The sequence below is a fragment of the Acipenser ruthenus genome, chromosome 21, assembly GCF_902713425.1.
Source record: "Acipenser ruthenus chromosome 21, fAciRut3.2 maternal haplotype, whole genome shotgun sequence".
Classification (NCBI taxonomy): Eukaryota; Metazoa; Chordata; class Actinopteri; order Acipenseriformes; family Acipenseridae; genus Acipenser; species Acipenser ruthenus.
The window spans coordinates 21,418,091-21,438,823 of NC_081209.1; the positions used below are offsets into that span (position 1 = coordinate 21,418,091).

The 20,733-nt window shown below is 37.3% G+C and overlaps 1 protein-coding gene across 2 annotated transcripts in view; it reads right to left on the minus strand.

Annotated features, from left to right (window-relative positions):
- LOC117429854 (calcium and integrin-binding family member 2) overlaps positions 1 to 19,650 on the minus strand; it is a 33,640-nt gene extending 13,990 nt beyond the window's left edge. The window contains exons 1-2 of one of the 2 annotated variants that reach the window (XM_058995025.1): positions 19,211 to 19,650; positions 10,142 to 10,176 (exon numbers count right to left, since the gene is read on the minus strand). In XM_058995025.1, coding sequence (XP_058851008.1) covers positions 10,142 to 10,176; positions 19,211 to 19,261 — 86 coding nt within the window. In that variant the 5' untranslated portion in view covers positions 19,262 to 19,650. Of the gene's footprint in view, positions 1 to 10,137; positions 10,177 to 19,210 lie in introns of both variants that reach the window. The other variant, XM_058995026.1, reaches the window with a different exon arrangement.
- Between the last annotated feature and the right edge of the window lie 1,083 nt (positions 19,651 to 20,733).

Consider the following 20,733-nt stretch of genomic DNA (forward strand, 5'->3'; position numbering starts at 1 on the left):
TGTCACAGAACAGGCAATGACAGTAATGTGTACATTGTATGCCTGTGATGAAATGGAAATTGTGGGCTGCACACCTCTATTCATGGATGTTTGATGGATCACCCCTCCTCTCTACATTCAAATCCAATAACTCAGGTCAGGTGTCTGAAAAATACAGAACTTCAGACATGCACTCTCCATGATGTTGAGCACTGCAATTCAGTAAAGAAGTCTGAACTGAATCTCTTTGTTTGCTTTAATAATTACTCATTATAAGCATGACGGCTTGGCAGCAAGAGCCAGTTTTGACGATGTTTGGTGCCAGAATCAAACTGGCGCCAATCCAAAAGAAGGACACATTTCTATCCATAGCGAGACTGGCAAAACACGCCAGCTTCTGAGGATGGTTCAAAGGATGACATTCTTTCCATCACGTCTATGGATGAGCAGAGGTGGGCGTTCTCACATATAGTAAATACATACAGTACTCACATACAGTATGTAGCCGTCATGCAGTACCACTTTTAATCCATTGTGTTGCCATTGCTGATACTTCTGTGAATAGTTTATTTGTCTTGTATATTTTACTGCAATGGTATCTATAGGTATTTAGATCAAGCCATCAGCTAAAATAAACAAAAAAAGAAGAATATGATCATCCTTCACTATGGGTTCAATGTACTTTCACACAGCAAAGTCTGATAAGTACAATTCCCAGCCTATTATATTACTAGTGTATTTCCCTGGCAAAACCACTGTCAGACCACCATAGCGTCACCAAAGGAAATTGCCATTGAAGTAATTTGTACCTGCATTAGCAGACAGTGACTGAAAAGAATAAATCAGTAATTAATAAAGATTAAAATCCTCCATATCAGAGTTATTTCAAAATATAAAGCACGCCAAAGGCCCCTTTGGTGTATATTTTAATGTATAGTAAACATTGACAAGTCACGTAACTAGACATGTAATTTCATAATGATCCGAGATGGACCTTTGCTGACCTCACATAATGGTGTCATGGCATTTGCCTGCACAGTTACAGGCGTAGCATAAGAATGTTTTATGTGGGTCATAAAACCTAAAGTCTTCTGAGCTTTTCTCTTTACTGTTTATTTCTTTCCCCGTTCACCAGAACTGCTGTTATTAAAGCCTGCCATCCCAATGCAATCACACAGCGAAGTGTAATCCACAATCCACAAATGCTCATGAAACCAAACTGCAATGAAAATATTCTATCAGGTGATCGGAAATGCATCCATTTCAATCGGTACTAGTTTGGGACTAACTTGGCTCCCTGTTCTTTAATAAGTGCTCACATAAAAGTTGAAAATCAATTTAGGCAAAGATTAAAACATTTATGTTCATAGAGACTTTACACTGAATTTATTACAAAGTTATGCTTTAATACATCCATATTCCCAACACAAACTTCCAAAAGGGGGGCCCCACTGTGCCATTGTTATCATACAATAATGGCAAGATTCAGAACACCAGCAACCACTGCAGTGGTATCCAGGAAACGAGACTTTAACTAAACAATGAGAAAGCTGGAGCAAGCAAAAAGTATACTCTTGAAAGTTAGTTTCAAATCTTGGTAACTACACTCTTCAATTTTTTAATATATCGGTGCAAAATGTTTACTGGTGTTTTGTGTTGTTCAAAATGTGATGAGTACAGCTTTGCAGTGTAAGTTAAGACATGGTATTTCTCGGAAATGATCTGAACTCCAGAGCATTCTCTGTCTGATTTACAGTTTTATAATTGTATTGTTTGTCAGAAGTCCTCCATGCTCCTGGGTGTAATGCATTTTGTATTGAGCGTTCCTATCAGTTCCTATAAGTGCATCCAAGACTGGGTATTAACTAAAAACTAGCATGGGAAGAAAAATACCTGAGGAAAAAAAAAAAAAAAAGCATTTTGGTGACAATTTGTAGTCATTCCACATGATGAATGGAGCAAAAAGCACACACACACAAATCACAAAATCATAATCATGGGCCTTGTGTGTATCTAAATAAAGAATTGCTGCTGAAAGACAAGAAATTAGTCCTAAATCTATTATCTTACTCCTATGGTACATGTTACTGTCATAGCCTGTCGACGTTGAATTACCAGACAGAGACGTGGATTTGTACACCCTTAGAAAACAGACAGTATTACTGCAATAACTATCAGGGGATGATATGCTTTTATCATGCCTCCATGTTATTTATGTAGAGAGAATTCTTAGCAGTTTCTATAGTAGGGCAGACTGGCATGCAATCATGTTTCCTATTTTATTGTACTCAATAAAGCTCAAGTAGCTTCACTGACTGGAAGTGAGGCCCATTTGGCTTCTCACAATTTTTCATTACAGAAGAGAAATTTCACAAGGCTCACTGTTGCACAAAATTAAGAGCCATTGGTGAGCAATTCCTTGTCCTGAAAAAGCTAATTTACATTGGTGTTGGTCCATGACAGAGGGATATATTTCAAAAATAATGAAAACACTGCATGACACGAGCACTGAGAACGGTAGATAAAAGCTTGTAATGGCTCATTGATGAGGAATAAGGGGAGTTTAGTGGCCCTTAGAACCCTATGCATTAAACATCTCATTAACTTCCAAATCCCTTCTTGTTGGATGCAGTTTTCTTGAAGGATTAATAAAACTGCAGAGTCCATGCAAACAGTTTCTTTCACTAAAGACTACATACAACAAATATGAAATGTAATTCCAACTAATGACCACCAGGGGTCAGCGTTAAGTGACTGCTGGGAAGGTACACTGCTTGGCCACTTTATTAGGACATGTACCTAACATGGGGTTGAATCACCGTTTGCCTTGTTCACAGCCTTGGCATGACATGGCATACACTCCATAAGGTGTCTAGAGAGATGTTAATCCATTCAGTCATTAGGATTCCACACATTTGGTGCAGAGAGGTAAGCAGAGGATTGCAATGATGAATGTGAATAAGCTGAATTGCATTGAGATCCATTGTGGCTGTGGAAGAAGTCTCTGTGAAGGCGGATGGGTGCATTACTGTCTTAAAAGTAGCCGTCAGGGAACAAGCTGGATGGACTTGATCTGCAGCTACTGCTACGTCAGTCATTCAGCCTTCCAGAGTAATCAAGGGAATAAGTATAGCTATACCAGGAAAACCAGGGCAATACCAAATCCAATTCGCAGACAGGTCCCAGCAAACTGGCCAGGCAGTGTTAATCAGGAACATAGTATAGTAGGTACAGAACCTGCACTTAGTAGACTAGCATTTATAGGAATGGAAATAATTGTAATATAATATTTATTACAGACCTAGGAAAGTATACACTGAAAACCTGTCTGCACCATCTTTCAACTCGTTCCTCTTAACTTCACTCAATTTATTGATTTGTGAAGCGATCGAGCCAGCAGTCTCCACTTCCACCTCCACTGCATTCTAGGTGGAGGCGCCACCAGAATATGAGATGGCAAACAAAAACTCACACCTCTCTGGAACTGGAATACCTGTAGCATGTGGAAACTGAGCGGATGCCAAGTCAATACAATAATTCAATTTCCCAAATAAATAACAGCCACATTAAAGGCTGCATTTTATTGACAAAAAGAAGACTGCATAGACTTCACGGCGTAAAAATTCTACAGCAGAATGGTTGGGATTTAATCTATACCTTGGAAAAACAGGTCCGCTTGTTTTTTATGACAAAAAGAGACAAACAGGCTGCACAAAAATGCAGCAGAAGCCGTAATGTTACAATGTTCAAATAGGCTTAAAATGTAACTTGCCTACAGACTGTGAGCCCCTGTGTTAAACGTGTTGTCAGGTCAAGTCATTGTGTCCTGATTGTCATTTAAATCCACTTCCTGCACTTGCAGTTTACATTTTAAATCTCTTTACTTTTGTGAACCCAATGCACACAGCGATTCTAAAGCAATACCATCCAGCTCAATATTAAATCACTAAACAGACTAGAGAAATGAGCATCAATGAGGGTGAAACCTAACAGGCAAGGTGGACGCAGACTCACGCACCACAGGTAAGTGATGTGAGGCTGAGGGGGAGAGGAGGGTCTGAACAATTGCTGCAAGCCGTTTCCGAAGGAGTATTTGGTCTTTTTATTTAATGGCCTCAGACACCTCCCCCACATTAAATGGAAACTGCTGATCTGCAAACAGCATATCGCCACCCCTACAATCAAACTCCCTTTTAATACTGTATTAACAGTACAACCCTTCGCTCTGTATTAGGCTTTGTATAAAATCAATGGATAAAATCAAATCCTCTGTTCTGATTTGTACGTCCAAACCAATCCCCAATGAAACAAGCATGGTTTGCACGGAATGTATGATGTTAAGCTGCTTTTACAATTGGAACAACCCCAGTCTCCATACCCAGCTAATTCACTAATCAGTGTTTGCAGAAGATCAACTTTTCTTCTACCATAGCCGCACTGAGTTTCACTTGGGGATGGGAGTGAAAATGTGCTCCAGACCTTGCTGTAACAAAGAATTATGGACCTTCACTAAAATAAATGAGCACCCCTGACCTAAACAATGCACGTTCAACAGGCGTTGAAAACATGTGATTCATATTCTCTTCATTCATCGTTACGCTTTGAAAATGTAATGAATCGATACCAGAATCATCAATACCGCTTGCATGTTAAACCATTTGGGTTTCAGGTTCTGAAGCACAGATTCCTCTGTTTGGCATGTAAACATTTGTTTTCAGATTCAAAAGAATCCATTACAAAAGGCTTGACTTGCAGGTAAACGCACTAACAGTGCATACTTATTAGTGTTAGTCAGAGAGGCTGAGGACTGAGCAGAATGGCCATCTGAAGTGTGTTAACAATGACAGGCCTCAACAGGGATCCACTGCCAGGGACTTTTTATACCTAATATGAACTGCTGAAGTTTAAAAACAGATCAATCACGGAGATAATCGTGGCCATGTGACACTAGCAGCCTGCAAACTTCATCTCTGAGCATGTCCCTTCTGTCTGTATACCAAATCATAACAATTACAGAGAAACCTTCTGTTTTGTGTCATGCAGAATATTTATACCCACAGTGCATGCCCTGGAGTGCTACGACAGAGTTGTCCCACAGAGGAACAGAAGACAGCCGATGAATTCCTGAAATCCCTCCCTTATTAGCCTAATTAGATCCTTTGACTGTAACTGTAGAATGTGCTTTAGGCTCCTGTATCGAGTTTTAATTTCTTTAAGTAGTCATTTGATCTCCGAATAATGCCAAGTAACTGTATTTTCTGACATTTAAGCAGCATATGGTAATCGTACTAGAAATGAAAGAAAGTCATTTGCTTTATTTATATGTGTGGCCTTGATATCTGGCCTATCTTAGCAATTAATTGTTATAGTAAAAAAAATATATATATTACAACATCATGCCAAGAAAACTCCAATGGCAACATAGTTTAGGAAGTACTAGCAATCTTAGAAATTGTGACTGTAAGGAGACTTTTTTATGTAAGAGAGCTCATATGGTAGGTACTTCACATAACCATGATTAAAGTAGCATTGTGTACAATGTATACCCAAGGATACCCTTGCACACTTTGAATGTGTATAGGTTTTCTAAAGAGAAAGGTTTGTTTAGGGAAATATTTTTTTACAGTTTAAACAATGTAAGGTGTGGAGCTCATACACTGTAGATCAGATAGCCTTGCCATAGCAATGACTCTACATTTGAATTGCAAACCACCTGCGACCTGCATCTGTGTGTATGAACTGCAGAGGACCTGGCAGACCTGGCTGAGCAGTGAGCTTCCTGGTGCCACGCCCATTTTTTGTCCTACAGGCACTCTGCAGAGGTAATGCCTCGCCTGTGCAGCTCTACGGTTGAATCCATTTCAAATCCATTTTGAATGGCATGTTTCCTAACTATCCGAGCAAGCTAAACAGCTACACTGTGTTCACAATCAGCACCAGGACCACTCAGTCTCACTGTTTGGAACAACTCCAACCAGACAGTGTTGCCGATGCTGTAATCTGTCTGCAGGTATTAACAGCTTCTTTGCATTCCTATAATCATATAATAAATATGCAGAGATAGGAGAGGTACAAGGGTAGAATGTGCACCTTTGTTATTGCCACGTTTACCAGTGGTTAAGACGGGTCAGAACTTTCTGGTTACAGGTCAAATAAATAAAATAGAAATATTGTGTTTATAAAACACAGTGGCTCCAAAAATGATCTTTTTAATATGAATAGAGTTTCATAGTCAAAAGAGAATAGCGAAAAACTAAAATGTGCTTCTTCAGACGTGCTGGGGTGCTTGAGCTCCAGTGACGTGGCTGTGAGATTTCAGATAACCCAAGGATGAATTGATCTCTAACAGAGCTCAGGATGAATTCTTCTCCTCTATAACTCATGTCAACTTCATTGAGGCTGCGAAACCACAGCACTAAACAGGATCAATAATTCAAACAAAGCATACGCTAACTTGCAGAGGAATACCATCAATCAGTGTACTGTACAACACACACAAGCTCTGCATTGGTATCAGTTTCTTAAGGGTTTTACATGCATGATGGAAGTCTAATTCCTCACCACTGTTCTTAACTCCATACAATGTTAATCTACGCACCCCTTAAAAATGAATTATTGTAACATTATTCCAAATTTCCGGAGTGCATCATATTGAATCAGTAAATACACATTGTTTTAGCCCACTGAAAGCTTACAGGTTTATTATTTATGACGCTCATCGTATAAAGAAATCATGCTTTAAGAAGAGTGTGACACCAGCCACAACATTTTTCAAAACAGGGCTGTGAGAAGGGAGAGTGAACGGCTTGCTCTGAATTTTGAAAATGTAATGAAGCATACATACATTGCCTGCACAGAATATAAATAGGCAGGATAAGGAATGTCCATACTCGGTTTCATTTGGTTAAATATGAAATGCTGTTTGATTTTCTGTAACATAAGGTGGTATTAGGATAGGGTTAATAACAAGAATTCTCTGTGACCTTCCACAATGTGAAGGCTGTCTGGACTTCATAGTGAAGTGTTTGTTAGCAGTGCTAGCCAGTAGCTACAGACACAGACATATGCAACCTTTATAAATAACATTATGCAAGATTTAAACTCACAGATATAGATATATCTCCATTGGAAAGTTGCATGTGCTCACTGCTTGATTAAATATAATATGAACTGAATAAAATGTTAATTAGAGAATGTAGGGAGTCCATACACCTGCAAGGCCACGATGTCTAATGCTGGCGTGAAGCAGAATTGTTTTGCTAGCTGAAGTGATAAAGATTTGAAGCAAATGGAATGGTGTAACCAGAACAATGTGGACTGTTGGGTGAAACAAAGAAGCTGTTCTGAAAGAGGTAAACATCAAGGGCTGAATGAACCAGGCTTATTTAGAGCTGTGGAGCAGGGAGAATGAAATAAGGTCTGCAGCCTGTCTCTCTATCTGTTTTCACTTATAAGATGCTAGTTTACAGAGCTCTCAATGCATAGATTATTGAGGATTTTTACCTTTCTGAAATTCGATTACCAATTTGGTTGCTGATGGCACCTCTAGTAAAACAGTAACAAAAAAAATGAGATCAAAATTCACAAAATGCAATTCGTATGCACCAAAAAGAACAAAAATACTGACAATCTGCATTTATTAGACTAATAACTTCACCAGCAGAAAATAGGTTTTCATATCGCTGTCAATAAATTCTGCCTGGGCTAAATCAATTATGCTGTGATATCCTGTGCCCTTTAGCCCATTATATGGTTTACTGCTTGCTATCAACTCCCGCCCAGTAGCAGAAGAGAATTTAATAGAGACACTGGGAAGAGCTATCACAGGCTTGCAGAACAAGATGCACAGTAAATGGAGCCTGGCTTTGATCTAATCTGTCTCCAAAGTCTGGCTTCAGCTGATACCATTGGTCAGAGGTTGCATAGTCTCAGTTTAATGACCCAGGAATCAGCAAAGTGATTGATAAATGTATTATTTTAATACAGGATTAAAAGCAATAGACAAGGTGTTGAACTGATGAACAAGCTGGTGTTGAGCACAAGGAAATTCTGGACAAAGATATTTACTATTGTCTTCTTATATTTTAAAACTGGATCATCAATATTTCTTGACAACAATCTACTATAGCATTTTTTTAAAAGGAGTCCTATCTTTATAGAAATAGGCTATGTGGCAGAGCAGAGACTCTGCATGTGTGCGTGTGTGTGTGTGTGGAGGGAGGGGGGGGGGGGGGTAATGAATGGAATTGTTTAAAGGTGTAATTAATTAGAAAAGTGTGGAATGTGTCCACTATGTAATGGATTGATTGACTCTCAGTTAACCCTGGCCACACCCTATGAAAAAGGAGACTAAGGCATGCTTGTTTGGTGAGTGTTTGGCGCAACAGATGAACAGTCACAGTATTAAGACAGAAAGAAGGTACCGTGATAGCTGTGCTTGGGTGCTGTGTTTAGTTTAAACCTTTAGTTTGTTTTGAAATAATAAATGCGCGCAAAAGCATTAGAACTGCAGTTACTGCCTGTGAGTCTGCTGTTCTCACCACTGACCAGCCTTAACCGCCTGCCACTTTATCACAGCTGTCATCCTTTCATAACATCAGTATAGTACACAAAGCCTGATTCCTTCTTTTGCGAAATGTCTGTTTATTTAAATAATCGCAATTATTGAAGCTGTGGGCTCCAGGTTTATTACGACAGTTACTTTGACGTTTCTCATAAGTTGTTTGTGAACTATTTTTATTTGCGTTCTGCAATGTACTGATTCCATATTGGTGGAAAGAGCCCTTTATCAGCAGCTTCGCTGAGAAATATATACAATCAAAAGTGCCAAAAAAGAGTCAAGCTGGATGGATGAACTCAATTCCAAAGACACAAGCAGCTACGCCTATCTCTACAATGAATCAGTCACTGCTATCATGTAATCATACTGTATGCTGTCAGAATGCTCAAAGAAATGTGTGGTATAGATCTAACAGTTATATATATTATGGGAGGTGGGGATCTAGGTGATCCCCTTGGAAAAAGCAGCTTTCAATCTGCCTTTAATGAGCAAAAAGGGTAATAAAAAACTAGGATAGCCTCTGAGGTTCACACGAGCAGTAAATCAAACAAGCCTCACAGAACACATTACCTAACCCTTGGCAAAATGCAGCCCATGCACAGGCTCTCTGTATTATTTACAAGCATGAAATGATAAACGGTACAGTAAAGTTCAATAAGGGGCTTAGGACTTCTGATTACATAAAAAGTAATTGAATTTTGTAGAATACACTATCAAATACAAAAAGCTTGTCAGTTTATATCACAAATAATGTCTGTGTTGTATCCAACGGAAACTAAAACAAACTTCTACCTGCTAAGGTAGGCAGACATTTGCCTTCTGTGATGAAGCTTGAAAACAAATTATATTCAATGACCATCACAACTTTAATAGCATTTTGTTTGTCATCTTTATAGACGATTACCCGTAAAGAGTATAATATATGCGATTACAAATCACTGATGTGTAGCTATTTATTGATGGCTTTTTAAGTAACCACGGGCCCTTACTTGGGTATTGTTGATGAAAGCTGATTAAACATGACGTATAATGTGCGTCAACAAATAAACACCACAGCTCAGTGCCCATTGTAAGACTGTCAGCCATGTCTCAAATGAGATGGGAATAGGATTGTAATGAAAAAATAAAACATTATGGCAACAAGCCAGTTGATTTATACTAGCAGTTTAGAAGACAAAGATGAAAGGTTGCCCAGCCAAAATGAATGAATTAACTCTGCTTTTTATAAAAAATGTAAATACAAACTCAGCTAGATAAGACTGGTCCTGGAAGCCATTCCACTGTATCTTTATACAGTAGGTGTCACAGAGCCGCCTCTTATCATTTTAAGAGTGCATTGGTACCAAAAGCTGCCCAGAGACACCACACTTGAAACAACAGCTAGCCCTGGAACACATATCAGACATTATTAGTCATTTTGCTGCAAAATAACTCGTACATAAAGAAAAATGTTTGAAAAGGCCATACAAAATATAGAAATTTGATTAAGGACATGGTTGGACTAGGTGGGGAAAGGTTTACTACCCAGCCAGAAGTGAAAAATCTAATCCGGTGATGTGCTGACTCATGACGATACAGAATTTAAATGAAATACTCACTCACCGAAGGATTTCTTTACGCGTGAAGAAGGTACAGTCCTGCAAGACAAAAAAATAGAGAACGTTTCATAGCAGTTCAATAAAGCACAAATTCAGGTGAACCGGAACATTTTCTATGGTAATAATAATAATAATAATAATAATAATAATAATAATAATAATAATAATAATAATAATAATAATAATAATGAAACACCATGTCTTCAAAAGCCTTTTGTTAAATATAAATCAGTGGCTCATTCAGGAATTCCAATCCAGACCCTTGTTCCACCAGGTATTTCATTACAGCCCCAGGGTCCACTGAAACAGCTGAATACCAAAAAACCTCTGGGCTGTTCAACTGAATGGCTTGGGACCTGGTTGGAACAAAGTGACTGGAGGAGCCACGAGGCTGTGTGGTCCAGTGGTTAAAGAAACAGGCTTGTAACCAGGAGGTTCCCGGTTCAAATCCCACCTCAGCCACTGACTCATTGTGTGACCCTGAGCAAGTCACTTAACCTCCTTGTGCTCCGTCTTTCGGGTGAGACGTAATTGTAAGTGACTCTGCAGCTGATGCATAGCTCACACACCCTAGTCTCTGTAAGTCGCCTTGGATAAAGGTGTCTGCTAAATAAACAAATAATAATAATAAGTGGGCGCCCTAGAAGAGACCCTATAAAACGTGCTTTATTAGAAATAGCTAAATGAAAGGAGACGATACAGGTTATATCCATGGCACCAGGGAGGCGGCTGCATGTTCTATCTGCAGTTTACAGTCAGACATTAAACAAAGAAACATTTGACACTCAACACATATATGCCAGGTATTGCCAGTCCCCCATTGCTTATTTCTGATAACCGTTTGCTTTTCAAATCAGCCTTCTTTTGGTTTGGCATTTTATACACCACTTGCATCATTGGGTCACTTCATACCTGAACACGATTTCAAATCACTTTCATGAGATTTTTTTTATAATATTTCACCATCTGGGGGCAAAGTCAGGGATGTGCAAAACCTGGGATCTAAAAGCGAGCTGCCTGTGGCTCCCACAGATTGAGACTGGCAATTTAACAAGTGATTGGTGGCTGATCCGGTGTCCAGAGCTGTCATCGTGGATTTGTTATCTGAAGGGTAGCATGATGAATGCCGTGTGGTTTGATTGCAGGAGTCAGTCAGCCCAAAGTGTCACTCATCTAGGGCAGTAGGCACCTCACACCAAGAATTTCACTGAAAAAGCTTTGCCAGTCTAAACTTGGATTCCACACCTTGACAAACACCCTCCTCTCTCAATCATTGACCTGACACTTGTGGAAATATAAATCAGATATACGTTAATATTAATGCGATTTAATTTTTTTTTTTTTAATGGCTCTCACTATATAACCTTTCATCGCTGCTTGAAAAAACAGAACCCAGAACCACTCAATGATAGCAGACATCATAAAATAAATAGTCAGAGACACATAAAAAAGAAATTAATATGACATTAACTCTTTGAATTGTGCATATATATATATATATATATATATATATATATATATATATATATATATATATATACAGGTAATAGAGCAAAATGATGTAGTGTCATATAGGGTGCAGTAACACATGTTGCTTAAAATTAAGAAAACAAGAAGACTGTAATCCAAGAAGACATGACCGGGACTTGACCCTGAACTAGACCAGAGCCAGAACAGTAAAGATATATTACAATTTGCAAGCAGATATTTCCACAGAAAACTGTTGTCAAATTAAAAGAAAAAAAAAAACACCCAGACCATTCTCTCTAATTTGTTTCTGTGATTCGTATCTTGTTGCTCTCAACACCATTTTTGTCCTCAATAATTCTTGTATAAAAATGCTAAGGGAAATGACAATGGACTTTTTGAAAGCGTGCCATCTTCTCTCCCTTGCATGTGCTTCACATGAGATCTATTGCTTTCAACCCCTTTGGAATTTATAGGCAATACAAACTAATGAGATCTGGTGGACTGTTGCCTTAAATACAAGCGATTCCCAATTGTATGTTGATTTTCACAATCCAAGCAGCTAAAATGAGCAACACAAGCTCAAACCCCAATCGTTCTGTATTTACTTATCCCTACAGCACCTGTTGGAGGAGTGTTTGCTTGTAAACACAAATGTTAATTAAGAATTGGAAATTAATTTAACACATTAACCTGTATCGAGGGTCCTTGTTCAAAAAATGATTATGACAGTGCATACTGTACTGTGTTTGTGTCCTGAACAACTTACAGTATAACATCAAAGCTGCAGCCAAACTTTCTTGCACCATTAAAATAGGTATGTGCCTGCCTGCCTGCCTGCCAGGACGTTGCTGACTCAGGATCAAGCAGCAAGAACTGCTCCTCCTGACTTTGCATCTTGAGCAGAAACTGGCACAGAAGTGGAAGCAGACAATGTGTAATATTGTACGTTTTACAATTCTGAGCAGTGTTGGCAGTCACAGAATTAGTTGGAGAGCAGCCAGATCCAGGTGGGAATGTGGTCAGGTTAAATTGGACAATTGCTTTTCAATTGAACTTGGCCCCATGTATATAAGGAGAGTAGAGAGGCTGAGGAGAGCTGCTTGTGTCCTTGATGGCTCAGAAACTAATACCAGTTCTTGTTAACGTCTAACACTTTTTTTTACTACTGTAAACATAAAAGTGAGCAGAAAAGTGTTGAAGCACATATTTAAATCTTCTGCAAGTTCCTTTCCTTGTCTGTTCTCATATGCTTGTCCTGTTTTCATTAAAATGTAACCAGTGTTCCACAATCATGTTAACTGCATTGCTCTTCAGTGTCTGTTTTCTATAGTCTTCCATTGTACTTATCAAAAATGTACCTTGTTGACAGTCCATTTTGTTTACATTATCCTCTTAAAACATGCTTGCTGCTACTCCTGGTATTAGTGACAGGAAGAAATTCTGAATGAAATGCTGAAGAATTGTTATAGCAGCAAAACAACTTTCCATAATAATATAATAATAATATGTAATACCTGTTTTTAAAACTTCTCAAAGAACTATGCTTTATGGAAAATGTAATATTACAAGTATACATGTGATATTCCATATCCATAACCTCTGCTGTTTGTCAAGGGGTTGAAGCTTATTCTTTTCCCTTCACAAATAATCAAAATAACACATTATTATTATTATTATTATTATTATTATTATTATTTTCAAAGCGGTAAAGTGATGAGCCTTGTCCAGGCCTTAGCCAGATCCTAAACATACTGCACCAGCAAATCAGCAATAGGTTCGACAAAACATGTGTAGCCTTTAAAGCAACAGTACACTTAACCATTGACCCCAGTGTCTCCTATGTATAACTATTATGGTTCTGTTAAAGATGAAAAACATTATGAAATACTTCATAAAAAGGCATTCATCTTTAAAACTAGAACACTTACAACAACAACAAAAATCACTGCTTTTGAGCAAGCTAATTCCAAGGATAATTACTTGAGTAAATTCTCAAAAAACATACATTAAGACAATCAGCAGTAACTTTAAAGGCTTCAGTGAGGTATTATCTAAGTTGTCTAAAGTTTCAAGGGAAGCTATCAAGCCTGCTTGGCATCAATTATTAGGTTTCACTGAACCCCTCGATACCCTATGGTAGAAGATACTCCTTCTTTAGCCTATAGTATATGTTACACAGAACAAAAGGGTGGCTTCCTGGAGAAGGAGTGCTGTGATGTCATGAAGTCTGGAGCTACGCAATCTGAAACAGGAGCCTAATTACCCTGGCAGTAATGCATCAAGAGGGCAGAACACCAGACACACATATCAAAGCAGACTTTATCATCAGCATTCAGGCCTTGAAAAAGAAAAGACCGAAACACTTGTCATATAGGCCTAATAACTTTGAAAATGATTGGTACTGCTATTTCAATTATGAATACAGTGGGACTTCTGTTATCTGAATAATGGAGGTGTTTGTAAAAGTATCACTGTCAAACTGTGAATTGGCCATTCCCAATCTAGATCCTTCTGGTAATGACCATACAAGCCCTGTATCGTACCTTTACAATGTAACCAAAGGACTTTACTGTACTACGTAGGTAGAGGGCTGGTTAGCATATTTTATAATAGGTTTGTGGGCGTTCCAAAGCATATTTAGTTTTTATGTTTCGTATAGTGCAGTATCCACATAGACTTGTCTCATGAGAAATTATAATGAACTTCTGTCAACATACACAGTACATGTTTTAGGTCCAGGAAATAATAATAATAATAATAATAATAATAATAATAATAATAATAATAATAATAATAATAACATTAATTTAAAACAATATGTGAATATCCCATAACAATTACCTATTTCTTAATTTTAATTATTAAATGTTCGCCAAATGACGTGGCCAAAAAGTAGCAATTGTGTCTACTTTTATCTATCATAAAAATGTGATATGTGCTCATTAAAATACAAATTTGTTACAATTCTCCTGTAACTAGGAAATAAACTGGCCGGCACATTGTCCATCTGGGCCAACTGGACAAACCAACATCCTGAGCAATGACCTCTTCTTTGTATAAGATGTGTCACCTGTGGTGACCTGTTGTTATGAAATATTCAGGTGTTAATCAACTATTTAGCAGAAATGTATACTGTATCATTTCACCACGAATAAAAGAAATAAGCTCCTTAGCAGGGTAATGTGCCTTGAGCATCCCTTTAATACAATTCTTAAACAGCTTCCAATAGAAGACTGGGAACCTATCTTGAGTCATGTGGTACATGCAGGTTTGCCAAACACCTGCCAGACCACATATCCCAGTTTGGCTCAGGGCTGTGTGTTTGAAACTCACTGATCCAGAAAGGTGATATTCCTGTCAGAAACACAATCAAACTCTTTCCATTTCTTTCCAAAGCGTGACGCTGTAATGAAACAGGATAATGAGCTGTGGTACAGGTGGCAACAACTAATGCAGCTCCTGTAATAATTAGCATCATAAGACTGCCTGTACTTTACCATGATGCTAAGGGGCAAATGCTTACTCGAGTTTAGTTTTAATTTTCTTGGTGTTCTTGAAAGGTGAAAAATCCCTTCTAAGCAAGGTCTATTTTCCTATCTCTTGTTAGCAATAGGGATATTGTTATCATTGCAACTCTACTGGACCTTTGCAAAACGGTATACTGTATGTATAAGTGTCCTTACCATAGTTTACCATAGTAAAAGCATGGTAAAGTATAATAAAGTACAGTGAAGGCACGGCAAACCATAGGTAAGCATTGTAAAGCCCAGAGGTAAAGCATATTAAAAGACATGGTAAACTATGGTAAATGCATAGTATAACTTGCAAAATCACTGTTCATATTTGCTGTGGTAAACTTTTATAAGGGTAGTTTATTGGATATGGGATAACTACTCTAAATACTGTATGACAGTTACAGTAATATTGACATTGAAGAAACACTCAATCATTAAGTAAAACTTTAAATAAACCTTTTTATATGTCTTTGAATCCTTAGTGATTTAACAACACTGTATTGTGGAATTATTTACATTAATAAAATACAAAGCTATTATGAACTGTTGCCAGGGGAAGCAATACATTATAAAAGCAAATTGAATTTGTATTAGACCATAATCTTACAAGGAAAAGCCAAGCCTGTCCATTCATTAGACTGCTGAGGAGAGACTCTGAATAAGAACTACAGCCTCTAATGCATCACAATCTTCTGTCTTACTGCAGCTTCCTTGAGCAAGCTAAGCAATGCTGCCCAGCTTTAAAACAAAGAGAAATCGATGCAATCACAATGCAACAGCAGTCAGGTGACTAATTAAAGTTCTGTACAAAGACAATACAACCGGTAAATAATATTTATTATCACAAAGAGATAAATAATTGCATCAGGTCAATCTCTTTATTTGTAGAAAAAAAATCACTAAACAAATCGTTTTCAGGTTGCAATATTATTTCTAGAATACATTGCTTGTTGCTATATTGAAGTAGCCTTGCCTTGAGTGAACAAACACCTAACCATGCAGATTTAGTGCTCCCCAGGGATGCAATAAACAGGTTTGCTATCTTGTCAGGATTTTTTTGTTTTTAAACTCATGTTTTAAGGGTTTTTGATAACAATACACTACAATTATTAAACATCAGAGCTAAATGGAATTAGCTGTACATTTACATTCATATATCTTCCTCAGGTAGTAACCGTCAATTGTGATGAATTGTGTGGTTTTCTGATGTGGACAGGCTGCTGGGGGATCATATGAGTCACACATACTGGTACATATATACATAAATCATCCACCAATCATTTTAATTCTTTCATTGTCTATTAACTATATGGATATAAGTGATTGATGATCCCATACACTGACATATTAATTAACTAAAGACAAATGTTTTAAGACATGATTCCATTTCCATAAGCATAACTAACTTAACAGCTATTTTCCAATGACTAACATTACAATAACAACCACTGCTGAATGTTTTCTATTCAGCCAAATGTAGCTGGCTAAAGTAGGTTTTGTATAGACAGTACACACTTAATAAATTCACATAATACATTATCCATCTGGAATGACAGAGTTTTTTTTTGATGCAGAAAGCCAATCTTTCTGACGAGCTCTGGTGCCCAGTGCTGTCAGATCATTAATTTCTCAAGAGCCATCGATCTCAAGAATTGAATAATGTATGTTTCCATCTCAGTGTGGCGGTCCTTCTCTCTACACAGTGGGATCTCTACAGCATTAAGACAATGTCACACAAGCTATCTGTATTGATCCAAGCGGGCATGTTTATTCAAACAGATTACACTCATGACGCAAACATGACTGCTGTTTTTGAAATGATCCTTCCTGCTGGTACTGTAGTTAACTTGTTTAGCTGAATTGCACGTTCCCATTATTTTCCTGTCTGTCTACAACATTCTTCCATTGTTTATCTGCCTGCGCACTCAGCTTAATTAGAAAGGCCTAATCTTTCAGTTTGTTTACTTCCTCAATGCAGATGCCTGCTCATTTACTGCACATTCCTCTAGTTTAGGTTTATAATGCAATTTATACATGAGCTCCAGCTGAAAAAGCGTTTGCCTTTTCTTCCCACATTCTCTTAGGCTGATGAATTTTCTTTTATTTCTGCCATTGGCTCATTAGGGAACCTTTTCAGATATACAATAAAATGAATGTTGTATAAGCTGCTGTGTGATACATGCTGCTTAAGTAACCACCAGGTGAAGCTGAGTGCTTTCAGCCACCCCGGAAGTGTCAATATCCCATTATGGCACACGCCCTGGAGAGATATATTGCGATTATACATTGGCCATGAGTTCATTTGAAATTAAAAGCAACTAACACAAATAGGTTTAAAGAGGACCCTGGCTATGTCCTGAGATATCACCACAGCTATGACACCCCATTGCTCATCACATGAAATGCATAGGATTATGATTGCCATTGCATAAGTATATTTGAAAAATATATGGTGCTCTATACCTTTGACTATTAACTGTGATTTCACATCCTAACTGGAGAAACTGGTTTGGTGGTTCATATTTACTGGAATCTGCTTTATGTCTTAGTTATTATTAATAATGTTTACGGGGTTTACATCAGCTGCCTCTGCTGAAAATGTAATACATGCTTTGGGAAGCCTGCACAACCTCTCTGGCCAAAATGTCACAACAGCAGCCTCTGGTAAGCTTCCTTCATTGCCAAAATGTAAGTTCTGTAGTGAAATGCCTTTTAAAACCATCTAAATACAGGTTAATAACAACTGCGGTCTTGACCGAGCCACGTGGTGGAGGCACAGGTTATTTGAAGTGCATTACTAATACCTGTAGTATTCCAAGGGGAAGCGAAAGAAACTCTTATTTCTAAAGTGCCTGTCTTTTTGCTATTATGCGCGTTTTCAATTAAACTGCCTAAAGTAAGACGGTTTGCACAACGGAACATAAAGAAGTGTACTGACAATATCTATCGAAAAATCTAGAGTTCCTGAAATGCCAAAAAAAAGAAAAAAAAAATAGATTGCAAAGGTAATTTTCAGCTGCCCGCCCGCATGTTGGTAATTAGCTATTCTGCTGTGAGCAATATCACAGTACCCTGATTCTATCATTCTGAGTTCCGCATTATCCTAAAAGTACAGATTACCCTCGTCTACAAGGTATGTTAATTTAGCAACACTCCAGTACCAATTATTACGTTCAATTCAATACTCAAAACATTAAGCAGTCGATATACCAGACAAGAAGACCTCTATACAACAAGAAGTGAATGAATTGTCAAGGAATTCTTTATCTCCCAAACCCTTACCCCTACCACGTTTTATATTAATGTTGACTTCTTCAACCTGCATTCAGTATTTGATACAGCCGCATTAAGATATACACGCGCTGTTTCAAAATGCCAGATTACGCTTTTTGGAAATTAAACTTTTGTGAATAATATTAATATACGTCAAGAATATGTCTGTAGTACATAATTGCCAATGTGTTCTCTGTCATCTCCGTGCACCTATGTTGTGTATTGAAACTGAATCCAAAATAAAATAAATAATAATATTGTGCGCAATTTAAAGGTTGGGTATCCAAACCATTTTACACCAGGTAGAAATCTCAATTTGCGCGCTGGGGCACAAGAATAATGCTGCAGAGACGAGGATCCACCCACATGCAAATATTTTGGGATCTTGCTATCCTTTATCTGGGTCTGCAAAGTGTATTGGGTTTGTTATTAATTAAATACCGGTACATGTACAATGTTAGTGTATATTGTGTAGTTAGCATCGTTAAATAACCTTAATAGTCTGATGTACTATATATATATATATATATATATATATATATATATATATATATATATATATATATATATATATATATATATATATATATATATATATATATATATATATATATATATTATAATAAACATTATATATACAATTCATAAAATGAAAACAACATACAGTATATTTGGAAGTTGAACTTTAAAAAAAAATAAAACTTTTTTTTGGCACAAATCTGTTAAAATATCAGTTTAGGTTTTGGGTATTCCAAATATACATTAACGATAATAAAAAGAAAGACGAAATCTAACAATATAATTTGAACTCTTACCTGGTAGGCATCTAGCTGTTCATCAGTAAATATCGTTTGTTTATTACCCATCTTAACCGAGTAATTTTCCTTTTATACCGATGCATCACATTGGAGGTTCCAGGCGTTCTTCGTGTTGTATGCATTTAGGGCATGTGTATTTGGCGTGGACGAGCAGGAGAAAATTACAACTCCGCATTGAATTTCACTACCTGCGGACTGAAACACACTGAAGCAGTTTGCGGGGTGTTTTAAGATGCCGAGCAAAAGAAAAATAGGCTTTGCCTTAGAGCGCGAATGGCGATATCAGAAGGTCTGGTCCAGCAGGCAAAACTGTTTCGATGTTAATCTTTTTTTTTTTTTCCACCATGTAAAAACAGCCATAAATAAGAAGATCCTGAAGTTGTTGTGAGGAATGTTGTTGGTTCAGCACCGACAGCTATCCACTGCTTCTCCACGCGCATCCACTGGAGAACTGACACTAAATACAGCCAACAGACGGCCACTAGGCGGCGCCTAAGAAATACCTTATTTGGCACATAGCTCTGAGTTGCTTCATAAAATACAGTACAGTATTGGTATTGCCTGAGCTTAGTTATGTATTAGAGTCTTTAATATAATAATGTGCTGATATACATTGTGTATAAATTAAATATAAAAAGCACTCTTTATAAAATAAAACTGGACATATTTCCAAACATACTAGTTTAAAATAAACGATTAGGTGTTTTTCTTCCTGATATAAATTAGGAGTTAATTATAATGTAATTAAACGCTATTATTTGTGTCTTTTTGCATAATATTTTATTGTAAAGTAACAGATTATTTATTTTAATGGCTTCATATTTAATTCAAAGATACTCGAAATTACTGAATCTAATGATTGCCTACAGTATTCTGCACATACTCCACCACCACAAACAAGTTTACATGTAGTTTAAAGCTTGGTTCAGCTTCTCAGTTATAATCTAAAATCGTATGTGTGCCTGTGTGAGTGTATCTGCTAGCGACGCAGCTTGACACATACTCCCCCTGCTGTCAGAAGGAGCAGGTGGCTGGTTTGAGTCGAGCGTGAAATATGTACCTTACACAAGCTTAAAATATGGTTGACAAAGTCCAGCCCCTTTACAGACATTACAAAGCTGATTTTCCTTCTTTGGACAGCAATAAGAGACAGGAAGGTGGAGGAATAAGTCAATGCCAAGTGCTTACAAAAATATACAGTAGTATCCGCTGTAATCAGATATATGTTGTCAGACATTACAAAATATGTACTGTAAACAGAGTTTGTTTATTACTGATTATGAAACAGTCATACTTTAGTGCGTGTCAGCCATATCATTCTATGTTTACAATAATTTTGTTAAGAGTGTTATAGTATGAAAAATACTGTAATATCGTATACCGCCAAAATAATGTTAGGGTCCCTAGGCTTCATTATAAATGTTTCTATACATTAAACAAACTGACAAGTTTGTTTATTGTTTGTTTTCCCCAAAGGTATTTAGATGTTGAGGCATATTGCCCATGTAGTATTTATAAAG